The sequence below is a fragment of the Orbicella franksi genome, chromosome 14, assembly GCF_964199315.1.
Source record: "Orbicella franksi chromosome 14, jaOrbFran1.1, whole genome shotgun sequence".
In the NCBI taxonomy this organism is placed as follows: domain Eukaryota; kingdom Metazoa; phylum Cnidaria; class Anthozoa; order Scleractinia; family Merulinidae; genus Orbicella; species Orbicella franksi.
In genome coordinates, this window is record NC_138158.1 from 14,626,721 (window position 1) to 14,638,515 (window position 11,795).

At 38.8% G+C, this 11,795-nt stretch overlaps 1 protein-coding gene across 1 annotated transcript; it reads left to right on the plus strand.

Moving 5' to 3' along the window:
* The first annotated feature begins 5 nt into the window (after nt 1-5).
* Nucleotides 6-10,080, plus strand: LOC145467395 (adhesion G-protein coupled receptor D1-like). Its single transcript, XM_081450953.1, has 14 exons — nt 6-80; nt 1,182-1,272; nt 1,351-1,406; nt 1,650-1,779; nt 2,202-2,305; nt 3,509-3,611; nt 3,720-3,870; nt 3,940-4,021; nt 4,239-4,305; nt 4,726-4,811; nt 6,919-6,936; nt 7,037-7,157; nt 9,216-9,257; nt 9,710-10,080. Exons 2-14 carry the CDS (start codon nt 1,213-1,215, stop codon nt 9,872-9,874), a joined length of 1,185 nt encoding a protein of 394 aa, XP_081307079.1. The 5' UTR covers nt 6-80; nt 1,182-1,212; the 3' UTR covers nt 9,875-10,080.
* Nucleotides 10,081-11,795: the final 1,715 nt, after the last annotated feature.

Here is an 11,795-nt window from a genome sequence, read left to right on the forward strand (position 1 = left end):
GTAGTTGCTATTGCATACAAAGATCTTCATGAGTTAATTGTAGCTAATCACTCCAATAGAGATGAACATGACAACTTCAGGTAACGAGTTAGAGAGCAGAAAATGCAACTTCAAAAACGCACGTGTAAACCAACTGCGATTTCAATGCGATTTATCCCCGCGACTCGCCGCGATTGGATTTCAACCTACAAAAACGGTAACTTTGAGCAGCAGTTTCGCTACAGAGCAGGTGGGCTGTCTTTGAAGACAAAATGAGTAGTAAAAAGTGCTTTTTACTCTCGAAACGTTTTGCTCTTTGTTTTGCTTTTGTGAACGACTCGTAAATGTAACACGTGGATGTTGAGGAAGACGCTGTCACCAGTGTTCAGTGAAGACAAAAGCTTGAGCTTGCAATTTCAGCATACTAGCGAAAGTCCCCTTGCGACTTCATTTCGAGGTTTCTCTGAATTTCCTCCAAGCCTCAGTTCATTTGTCGCCCGGCCTACTTGTAATTACTGTGCTAGCGCTGTAGCTATTATTTTGCCTAAACTCAGTTAGACGTTCTTGTCATCTACACAAAATTACTCTCGCAAAAAAAAAAAAAAACTCCCGAGCAGCACATCCTCGTTCATGGTGTTTACGCACGCGATTTTAAATTTGCAATTTTGGAGCGACAAAAATTGCATTGAGTTGCAAAATGGCCTATGTAAACAGATCTTAAAGCTCTTGCCGTTGTAGGTTTTTGCTAAATGCTCCTTTTTAACGAGAGATACCGTAGTTGGAGGGAGTTATAAGAGTAATAAGATTTGTGCAAATGAGCGGTCAGTCTGTCGGTTGATCATCCGTAAACTTTTACCAATCATCTATGAGGAACGTTGTGAAACAAAATGGCTGCCAAAGCTATTGACCGCACTTCGGGTCGAAGAAGTGCTCCCAAATTAACAAATAGTCCAATTAACAATATTAACAAATATTGTTAACCAGATAACCATTGTTATTTGGTTAACAAAATAGGTGTGGGTGTTTGATTCAATTCATCAATAGGTTTGACAGCTTTAACCAAAGCGTTGCCAAAAATAATGTGCATTACGTTCTATTGCATAAATATTTTCATTTTCATTACGTCGGGATTCAAACCTGCTACCGTCAACAACGAGAACTCGATTAGCCAACTTAGATTTTGGTATCTATATTCTATGTAGGCGACTCAGTACCATAATAGTGGCAGTCACGATGGATCCAAAGCCGGACAAATTAAAGGAAAACGTCAGCCTGAATTTCAGGCATCTGAAGGTAACCACAACAATAAAAGCTCTATGGTCGTTTTGCACCCACGTAGTTGAAAAATTATCAAATTAAATCTGTTCTCAGCAGGTTGCAGACGGTATGAGACTCTGTGTGTTTTGGAGTGGCTTAAGCGAAAAAAGGTGAAGATCAGGTTTCAATGTTTAAGTAGAAAGATTCAGGTAGTAGATTGTCTCTCGACACCGATGGCCTATTTTACTGTAGCCTCAGCCTAGTGACAAGACAAGCTCATTGCGAACGATAATTTTGTCGATAGTCTCCTGACGGAGGTAGGAATCAAAATATCATGTGATATCTTTTCTTTCCTTCTGTGGAAATATGCTTTAGTAGGATGACATAACACGTTGTTTACTGTTTCCTTGCAGCCCTGACGGATGGTCCAGGGAAGGATGTCATGCTGTAAAATCGATGAGCAATGCAGAAGAAACAGAATGCAGTTGCAATCATTTGACTCACTTTACTGTTCTATTCGACTATAGCGATGCCAACAGTAAAGTAAGCTGAAGTCTATAGTTGGGTCCTGAGGTGGTCTCTGCTACAAGAAGTTATCTTCGCTGAGACTACATGGCTTTGATACTGTAGTAACTGGTGGCACATTTACCTCAGATATATCCGTTTAACTGTTCACCGGCTTCCTTAACTGTATAGTCCTGAGTGCAGACAGGCACTCTGAAAGTAAAATGCCTGAGACAGCCGCGAGTCATTACGTGGTCTGACTTAGACTGCTCCACCCAGACTACATCGTGTTAGCAATTTGGTCGCCTCGACTCTTATAATTTCAGTATTTGTCTTTGCCTAATTTCTCTGTATGAACATTGTCAACTAACAGTTATTCAAGTATAAGGAAATAATCATTCAAGTCGTTATGTCTTAATATCGTGTTTCTTTCTATTTCCCTTTTTTTTATAAACTGACAGCTCACAAAGACGGATGAGAAGATATTGAGGATTCTTACTTACGTGGGATTAGCTCTGTCCATAACCGGAGTCACTCTGACGATAATTTCATATGCGCTTCTAACGTGAGTAACACAATCACTAAAAACATATCTAGAACGCCTACGACGGTACCGTCTAAATGTTCCTGAATAGGATGAATTACATGTTTGACATTTGAAGTACTTGATTAGATTCACCCAGGTTCTGCATAGTTCGCACTCGGGTTGAAATCGTGTTTTCTAAGACATGATGACGTGCCTACATCCTTATGATTCATAAACCGGTCTTCTTGCTTGCTCTGCAATGTTTCTTTTTTTGTATTGCAAAATAAACTTGAAAAAAAAAATGTTTTTCTGGTTTGATTATGGCATATCCATGTATAGAGTGTTCACGTGACGTCATCAAATTCTCAAATCCAAAACTAAAAGTCCCCTAAAGGTTTTATTCTCATCAGACATAAGAGGTACTAAATTTATATTGGTTTACACTTTTCCAGTTCAATAGCGTCCTTCGTTTGGAAACCAGCGCATTTTGAGTTTCGGAATTATGGCGGTGCGTGACATGAAGCTAACCTAAGATCGCGTTTGTCAAAAAAATACACACTTATCTCGTGATTTTTAGCCATTTTAGGAGTTAAAGTATTAGGAAAAGTGCTTGTGTAAACGTCTTTTGGTTCGGTTGAGATAATCAGTTGTCTAGCTGGCCAAAGTAAGTTCCAGATGTTTACACTATTTCCCGGCCGCCATATTGGAGGAATAAGGAGGTCCTCCAAAATGGCGGCTCCATACTGGGCTCTATAATTTTGCGCGGAACATTTTGACGAATATCTCAACTTTTGGACAACGCACACATCTTAAACTTGAAGAACTGCCTTCTTCATTTATCGTCTATAATATCACAATTTCCTGACTGAATGGTTTTTGACTTTGATTTTTCTTTTTTGTATTGCGTGACAATGCACACACTCAATACACGAGGAATCAACTCGTAGGCCAAAAAAATGTCCCAGTTTTGCTTTTCTTTTCTCAGTCGCCCACACCCGGGAGTTTCTCCTAATTAACTCATCTGAAATTATGCTAACTTTGAGAATGATTCATTGCTGGTGGGAAAGCTTCACAATATTGAACAACACAATTTGGCAGAATGGCATAGATGTGTTGCCATTAGACTTGTGTTTCGATCGTCCCCATTTTGTACGCGCTTGCCCACACATGGTAGACGTCCAACAGTAAGCTCTTAAATCATTCACATTTGGCGTTTTGTTTTGCTTTTCTTTTTCCGATCAGCAATGTGCATCAGACTCTATCCCAAATCAGAATGAGTCTGGCTGGATCCCTTGGATCTGGACAGATAGTATTTCTTTCCGGAATTGGAGCCACAGAAAAAATGGTAAGAAGCCTTGGTAAGAGAGAATATGTAGACACAATGAAGTGACGACTCGATACACTCTATTAAAGTAGCTACTATTAATAATTATTGTACTGCGCTACTTCACAGGGTGCTTGTGTTACAGTAGCCGCTCTTCTGCAGTACTTTCTGATGGCTGCTTTCTGTTGGATGCTAGTTGAGGGAATCTACCTTTACTTGCTTGTTGTAAAGGTTTACAACATCGAAAACAAGATGCGCATCTATCACGTGATGTCGTGGGGTAAGTTCTTGAGCACCTTTTAACCCCAGTGTCTGCAATCAGTTTCTTTTCAATACGCTTCTACTGCAGGTTTTCCCGCTGTCATTGTCACTATGTCGCTGACTATTGCTGCAGGAAAGGATGGAATCCACAGTTTTGTCGATGATGAATAGTAAGCACTTTCCTAATGTTTGTGTTCCTCTTCTCTATTATTTGCTGCATTCTGTCCTGATTTCATAGCATGTGACTCCAGGTATCACTGATCTTGGAAAAAAAATAATAAAAACTTTGGTCTGACCCTTCATCATTTTCTAATTTTTGCGAGTTAGCAATTTTGGAGATGTGGGATATTCTTTACTATATTGTTATATTTTTACTTTTGCCTAAAGCTGCTGGATGTCTTCGCATAACAATCTAATTTGGATATTTGTCACAGTCGTGTTGGGGATTGAAATCGTAAGTAAAACGACTCCGAAGTCAGTCTTCTTGACTTGAAAGGCATGCAATCTATCAATGGTAATATAGTTAAATAGATGATGAAGTTCTGAGTGTAGGCAGCAATATCCCTTAATCGTATCTATAACAAAATTCTCGATCGTGATTGGTTTTCCGCCTGCCTATTTGTCACGTAATCGACGCGCGATCACGTGGGTGTCCACTTACAGGTATTCTATTTGAACGTTTTGTAACTTGATACCTATAATTGGATACCAACGTGATTTTCACGTCAATTAGGCGCACATAAATTAACGCCACTACCTCTAAGATTATATCGCGTTTCTTTGACGCTAAAAAAGTCCTTGAAGTACTTAGGATCGTTGTTATTAAGACATTTACATAACAGGATAAGTCATAAGATATGTTTTATTTCCTTAGTTCAACTTGTTGATATTGGTTCGGGTCGTAAAGGAAATCACCACCATGCAGCCAACAGCAGGAGATAATAATATTCACCAGATACGGTAAGAAGAACATTTACCGAAAAAGAAAATATAAATATATATATTTTTTAAACTCTCACGACAAGATATAGGCCGGCAACGTTCTATACAGTCCATGATTGTATCATGCACCGTTTATTGATTTTCACTGAGCATTTACAAATGACTTCATCTTTACTGATGCTATTTCTTGAATAACAGGACGCCTAAAGGCGATTCCGTGTGGTGCTTTGGCTAGAGAGCGTAGCATTGGAATGAATTGTGAAGTTACAGTAAAGTGCCACGATTAGTCAGTTAGATCAGCCATAGAAATCACTGTAGAAAGTGTCGAAGAAACCGTCACTGTGTTTGTAGTGGAAAATAGGGTAGACGGAAAATTACTATTCGAGAAGGGCCTCCTTCCCCGGCTCCTGTTTCTTCTTTCCAGGTGATCTACAAAATGGAACGAGAATGTGCATGGTATTTAGAAATGGCATCAAAACTAGCTGAAGTAATATTGCAACGTGAAAATGGAATTTTTTTTTTTTCCTAATGAGGCCATATCACTTACGTTGAGAACTGCCAGAAAATCTTGATACATGAACGGTAACGTAACGTTTTCATTATTTGAAGACTAAAATATTCTGAAGGGCTGTATTGCCGTCAATAAACGTAACGAGTCTACTAGAACATTAACAGGCAAAAGAACTGATTGTCTGTTATATAATTAGAAGCTCTTTTCTGTGAGAGAAGAACTGAAGCACATTAACAAAAGTATTGATTGTCCTTAGAGGCTCACTTGTGTGAGAGAAAAACGTAATGCAACGTAACACAACTGGTTGATAATGTGTGCTTGTTTATTCGAGATAACGAAAGGATTAAAGTTTCCATGAGAAGCATGAGGAATTCTTCTCAACAAATATTTCCCTTTGTATTAATAAATGTTAACAGTGAAACACTGAAAATAAAATAAACATCGACTGGAATAATCCTTCTCGCAAACACTATTTACATGTGCATGCGTTCTGGTAAACAGGTAAGCTCAATGTCAGCAAGAATACACAAAACCTTAAATTTACACGTAGCATGACTATCAACTCCTGGATTGAACTGTGAAAGTTTCGATAAGGTAAAACTCTCGAGGCTTAAATATCTTCAATTGCAAGCCAACAAATATTTCAGTGAATTTTTGAAATCAGGTTGGTGTCGATGTTTTCCGTGATGGACTCCTTGATTTTTGAATTAACGTACACTGATTCAATGAATATCGTGTGTCAAAGTTGCTTCAAACTTCTTCTTTAGACCAAGCGGCTCGTAGGCCGGATGAACACGCAAGTTCGGTTGCTGAACTCATTGGTTCGTTTGGCAGGCCGAGTGAACATTGAACTCGTTGGTTCGATGCGTAACACGGAACGGATGATCCGCGAACTCTATGCAATTTTCACAGATCAATTCAATACACAAAGTCGAAACACTTTCTAAAATGTCTTACCTTCTGTTTATTTCCTGAACTCGTAAACGCTGCTACGAGCACTACACTACACTACACTGTCTACACAAGCTACTACTTGCCAGAATTGCAGAGTCTTTCGAAATTACATTATTCTTACTCCTGTCAAAGTCGAATCATCTTGAATGTGATTCCAGCTTGGACGTACATTTCATTGTCAATCAAATTTGTCGTTTTGCGTCGACAATGAAAAAGAAACCCCGGGCGAACCTTACCGTCGCCTGCCACAGGCATCCCACGGAATAATATACATGAAAAAATTGCTCGATTCTGATTGGCTGAGAGCAGTGCAGTTCAAGAGTAACACCAGTGCAAAAAGTGTTATACCAGTGCAAATCACACATCGTAATTCTGGATTATGACTGGCTGAAAGACAATAGGAAATTTTCTAAGCCAATGATATCTGCACGTAAGATGATGATGAGAATTTTGTGCGGAAACTTTGAAAAAAGTTTTCTCGAATGAGACAAAAAATGGCTTCACGAAAGATCTTCCGGCACTTCCTCTATAAGTAAGCGAAGCGGCTTGTGCAATTTCAGCTTTTTGAAAAACTTACTCGTGCAAATTAATTCCAAATTGAACTCGAAACGGTATGATTACCTATATACTAAGTAACTCGGTTGAGGTATATACCAAAAGGCTTTTATTTTTCCTTTCGTATGTGCATCATTATGGCACTAATTCGATGCAAGGATATCGAAAATTGTTGACGAGTCTACGTGCTATCAACTCATTGTTATTCTTCCATTTTTCGCAGACTTGGCATCAAAGCATGCTTGGTGATGACTCCTTTGCTTGGGATCACGTGGTTGTTTGGTCTTCTGACTCCATTGCACAAAGCTTTCATCTACATTTTTACGATCCTCAACTCTACTCAGGTGAATTATTTGTGCCTATTCAAATAGTTCCATTGCCTTTGCACACCTAAGGGCATTTGCCAATGGTTTGCCGATATGAACTTTGTTTTCGAAAAAAAGTACTTTCCCGACCCATTTCAAAGTTCGCTTTTGTCTCTGTGTCAAAACGAGTCTTCGTGCAAAATCATTCATTTGGAAATGCGTTCCGCCTACAGGTTCATTTTCATGTAAATCAAACTTATGTCCATGTACAAGGTTTTGCACGAGCACTCGTTTTGAAACAGGGGCTCAAGGTAACTCGAAAATGGCCTTTTACAATTATGTGTAATTATTAAATTCTCAGCCTCGAATAATGCAATTCTAGCTTTCCGATTGGTTCACTGGATCACGGTTACCAGCCATTACACCTGCGTTTGACCTTATATGGAAATGAAAGCGGCAAATGTCGCTCGGCATGAGCTTTTTCGCGTGAAGCGAAGTTTCGTCGACATAAAAAAAAAAAAAAAATGGATGAAAAAAAGCACATTCGGTGAGCTATCTACACAGGAAATACAGGAAATTATGGACAATGCCGTCCCAGTAACAACAAAAAAGCCACAAAGTTCGAGATAAGATTATTTAACGGTACGTATACGTTAAGTTTCCCTTAAAGTTGCAAAATTAAAATATGACCGGCGAGATTTTACGCATTCATGAAGATTATGTAACAAAATCAAATTTTACCTTAACAGAATGGCTTGCTAGTCCTGGTGTCACCAAATTTTCGAAACCGATATAAGAAATGTCAAAAGAAGAACTGAATGTTCAGTTGAAGTGTTTTTACTCGTCTGCGAGGAAGAAGGGTGACACGTATTGCAAAAGTTTATTAATTAAATCCATTAGAGCCGCCAGTTGATCATTTCCTTCGCACGCCGCCGCACAACAAACCGTTTCCCATTATCTCTAACCAGGCAAATAAATTATTAGAGCATATGCATTTGTAAAAGGCCGCAGGAAAACAGGCATAATTGTCGGCGTAGTCTATAAGAAACCAGTTTCCAATGAGTAGATGAGGAAACTGTTCGACTAAGCAAGCTCGGATTGGCCTAGAGCAAAAATCCCGCACAGCTACAGAGGACGACCTAGTTTCATCTCAGTCTCTTTTTTGGCCGACGACGACGAGAGAATCGACGACAGCTGGCGCCAACAATTCTGTCCTTGCGAAAAACACCTCAAGGAGTTGAGTGTTTTGAGCTGAACCGAAGTAAGTCCGGTTCTTTACTTCTGGAGATGAATCTGACGCTAAAATAGTTTCTGTCCTTGACTCTAAATCTGGCCAACAATGAGCTCCACACATACAGCTCGAAATGCCAAGGCTTTCAAAGCAAGGGAATTCTGAGAGAGATCTTGTCGAGAATAATTTTGGCACAACGTCTGTGTCACATGGCGATCAAAGTTTTCCGCAGCATTATTACAATGGCAATGTGCAAGTGCACAATTATTTGGCTCTTCTCCATGACTCGAACTTGAACGCTTTTCAAACTTTCTGACCAAGGTTATATCTCCTTCATCTGATAGACGTTTCTTGAATTCTACTTGATTGTAATTTCATTCAGCAAATTCGCTTGCTTCGCTCTCAAATTTTTCATTCAACTAATTTTACAAACGGCGCGCATGTCATGTGATTTCCCACTTGTTGTTGTTTTTGTCACATCGACTTCCGGTCGCTTTGTAAAATTAAAATCCAATAAAATTAAGTTACATTTCCAAGAATACAAAAGCACCGAATTTAATAAAACAATTATTCCATTCGCACTTGTTGGATATGAGATTGGTTATAGCCAACGAGGCCCTACGGGCCTCGTTGGCTATTTACCATCTCATATCCAACGCGCGCTCATGGAATAATTGTTAATTATGCCGTGTTTTAAATGAGAGATTATTACCTTACTAACGGCACGTCCTAATGGTTTAGTTTGTACTTGTTAACGATTCATTGCCGGTCTAGGAAGGTCGTGTTTGATATTTACATCGAAAAAGGTTTTAATCTTAGTTTACCTAAATGCGTGTATAATTCGCTTTAATAACTTTCTTTTAAAGGGATTGTTGATTTTTCTCCTGCACTGTGCAAGAAACAACCAGGTAAGAGCACTCTGAAGGCAATCAGGAGAACAAATTACTTCAAACTTTTTTTTGTACAGTCCTTCCGTTGTCTGTAATTCGTTATCAAGTAAGAACATAACATAACGCTATAATGGCGAGACTACCCAAGGTTCTGGTGCAGTGTCGTAGCGTTGAGAGCAGGACGTTGAGAGCTCAGAATAGGTTAGACGTTTCTTGTCAAAGAGCTCCCTCGCGGGTACTTTCCAGCATTGTAAGAAAAATCAGTTGAGTTGCTGGGAATGAATAAAGCGAATAAGAGTAATCGCACTGCCTTGTGTTAATGAGTCAAGAGTAGTTTCGACTCCCGGAGACTGGGAAGGAATCCAACCACATTGCGAATAGCTAACCATACAATACATTAAAAGGCTCAGCGGAAACGGTCGAGAGACCTTTTTATGTTAATCAATTCTTTTGTTTTGTTTAATCTGCAGTTTAGAAGAGAGCGGTTTAAAAGAAAGCTACGTGTGATTTTTCCAGCTGTAAACGATTCAACCCCTGCCAGGAAAACTTCAAGGGTCAATCCAAGTGTTGTCGGCACAGTGGGAATAATTGAAGTGCAGCCATGTAGCGGTGTTTTCGAGCTGAAAGAGCAGTAAAAAGGAATCTTTCATATACTCTCATGATTAAGGAAGCTCTAGTTTACTAATGGGGATTTTAACAAGCTAGTCGGTTTTTCAAACCAAGCACTCTAGCAGTAAAATACAAGTTGTGCGATAATTTTAGCCACAGTATTGTAGTATTTTTCATGAGTGGTGAAGTTATTGAAGCTTTTATTTTGTTCTAAGAAATTCTACATTTTAATTTGATTTCTCTCTGTTAGTTTAGACGGGCGTCAGTTCAGTATGGCTGACAGCTTCTGTTCTTCAATTGCAAGTTTAATACAATAGTTAATGTAATACAGGAAAAAAATTATTTGTAAAGTTTTAGCTAGTTCATAACTTGCACTCTCTGTTGTTATTGAGAAACTATAACAAACCATTTTCGCTTTTTTTCTGTTACCTTAGACGGCTGCTAGTCTTATAGGTAATAATATTGATTATATTGAACGTTGCCGTAAAATCAGAACAGCTACATACAGAGGTAAACCAGCTTAGCTACCTTTAACTTATGTTCACCGAGCCCAAGAAGATCAAAATAGTTGTCATTCTTGTCTATTATATTTACAGTCAGGTTTCACCTGCTTTGAACAGTACTGAGATATATGACGTTTGTTTAGATATTTATTTCACTGCTTGAAGCTAATAACGTAAAAACGTTAAATAAAATTTTGATTGAGTAGATGTGTTTGGTATCTTCCACTCCAACAGCTTAAGGCATAACTTTCTCTCTGAAAATATAATTGAACTATGATTATAGTTGCTTTAACGTGAACAGTATCCCTTGTGTCTGTTTCCTTGCTTTCTAACTGGCCATGTTAACGTCTAATTTGCCTTATCACTCTGACGACTAGATTTGATTCAGGGTCTGAGGGTTTGTAACATTGAAGCTGCGAGGGAATTTGTTTTTTATTTGTATGCCTACTTAGGTTCTACAAGTAGACGAAACTCGAAGGAATAAATGAGAGGAAACCGAAATTTGTTTTACATAATGAGGAGCAAAGTATGCGGTAAATTAACTGGAAAGGCTTAGGCGTTCATAATTTTTGGGGATGAGGGTTATGGGAAGTTTGCAGTTTCAGAGAGTATTTTGTGGGTGGCCCCCACTCAAATCTAGGATGCTTCTCAGTAAACCCCTCCCCCCCCCCCTCTCCCCCCAAACAAAAGCCGTTTAGAAAAGTATTTAATGGTGATATCTTAGAGCATCGCCTGGTTATTTATGTGAAGTTTCCTGCCGTGCCAGATATCGTTTTATGTAGCTTGGACATAACATGGACTGACACTAGACGCTAAGTATATCTCAACACAGAACCTGGACTCAAATTAATCTAGGAATCTCAAGTAGTACTTCTGAAACCTACAGATCACAATGGTACCTGACGACAAAATGTGTTATTTGAACCAAAACTGTCAAACTGAGCTTCCCGCCAAAATTTGATTAATCAACGAGAAGTAGCCTGCAATAAAATCTGTATCTTTTCGGCTTTCGATTCCACTTTCACAGGAAAACGAAATGCGGCCTAACACCGAATAATTATTTGAGCTTTGTTTTTTTATTTAATATTTTTTCATAACTCAGAAAGTTTGATTTTGCACTACTCAGCAGAGGCGAAAACGTTTTTTTTTCGATATTACAAACTACAAGCCTTCGACTACTGCCTCACTACTGAGGCAAAGAAATCGCTGCTAACTCTCTTCCACAAAAATGATTCCAGCTTCTGTAAGCGTGCGCTGATAAGGATCGGTTGCGGAAGATGCCTTAGGGAATAACCCTACGACATTTAAAGCTTTAATTTAAAATTTGTCTGATTTGAACAACATCTTAGTGTTGAAATGTGAGTTTGTACAGTAGACGAAGCATGCCAATGTGACTGATAGAAATTAACCGTTAGCCTTAACAAAAGCCAAAATATTAACCGTT

Excerpts from the sequence above, each read along its gene's own strand:
- LOC145467395 (XM_081450953.1), top strand. The coding sequence starts at position 1,213 with ATGGATCCAAAGCCGGACAAATTAAAGGAAAACGTCAGCCTGAATTTC. Across the intron at positions 2,306-3,508 it reads ATTTCATATGCGCTTCTAAC|CAATGTGCATCAGACTCTAT; the intron begins GTGAGTAACACA and ends TTTTCCGATCAG. Across the intron at positions 3,612-3,719 it reads TTGGAGCCACAGAAAAAATG|GGTGCTTGTGTTACAGTAGC; the intron begins GTAAGAAGCCTT and ends GCTACTTCACAG.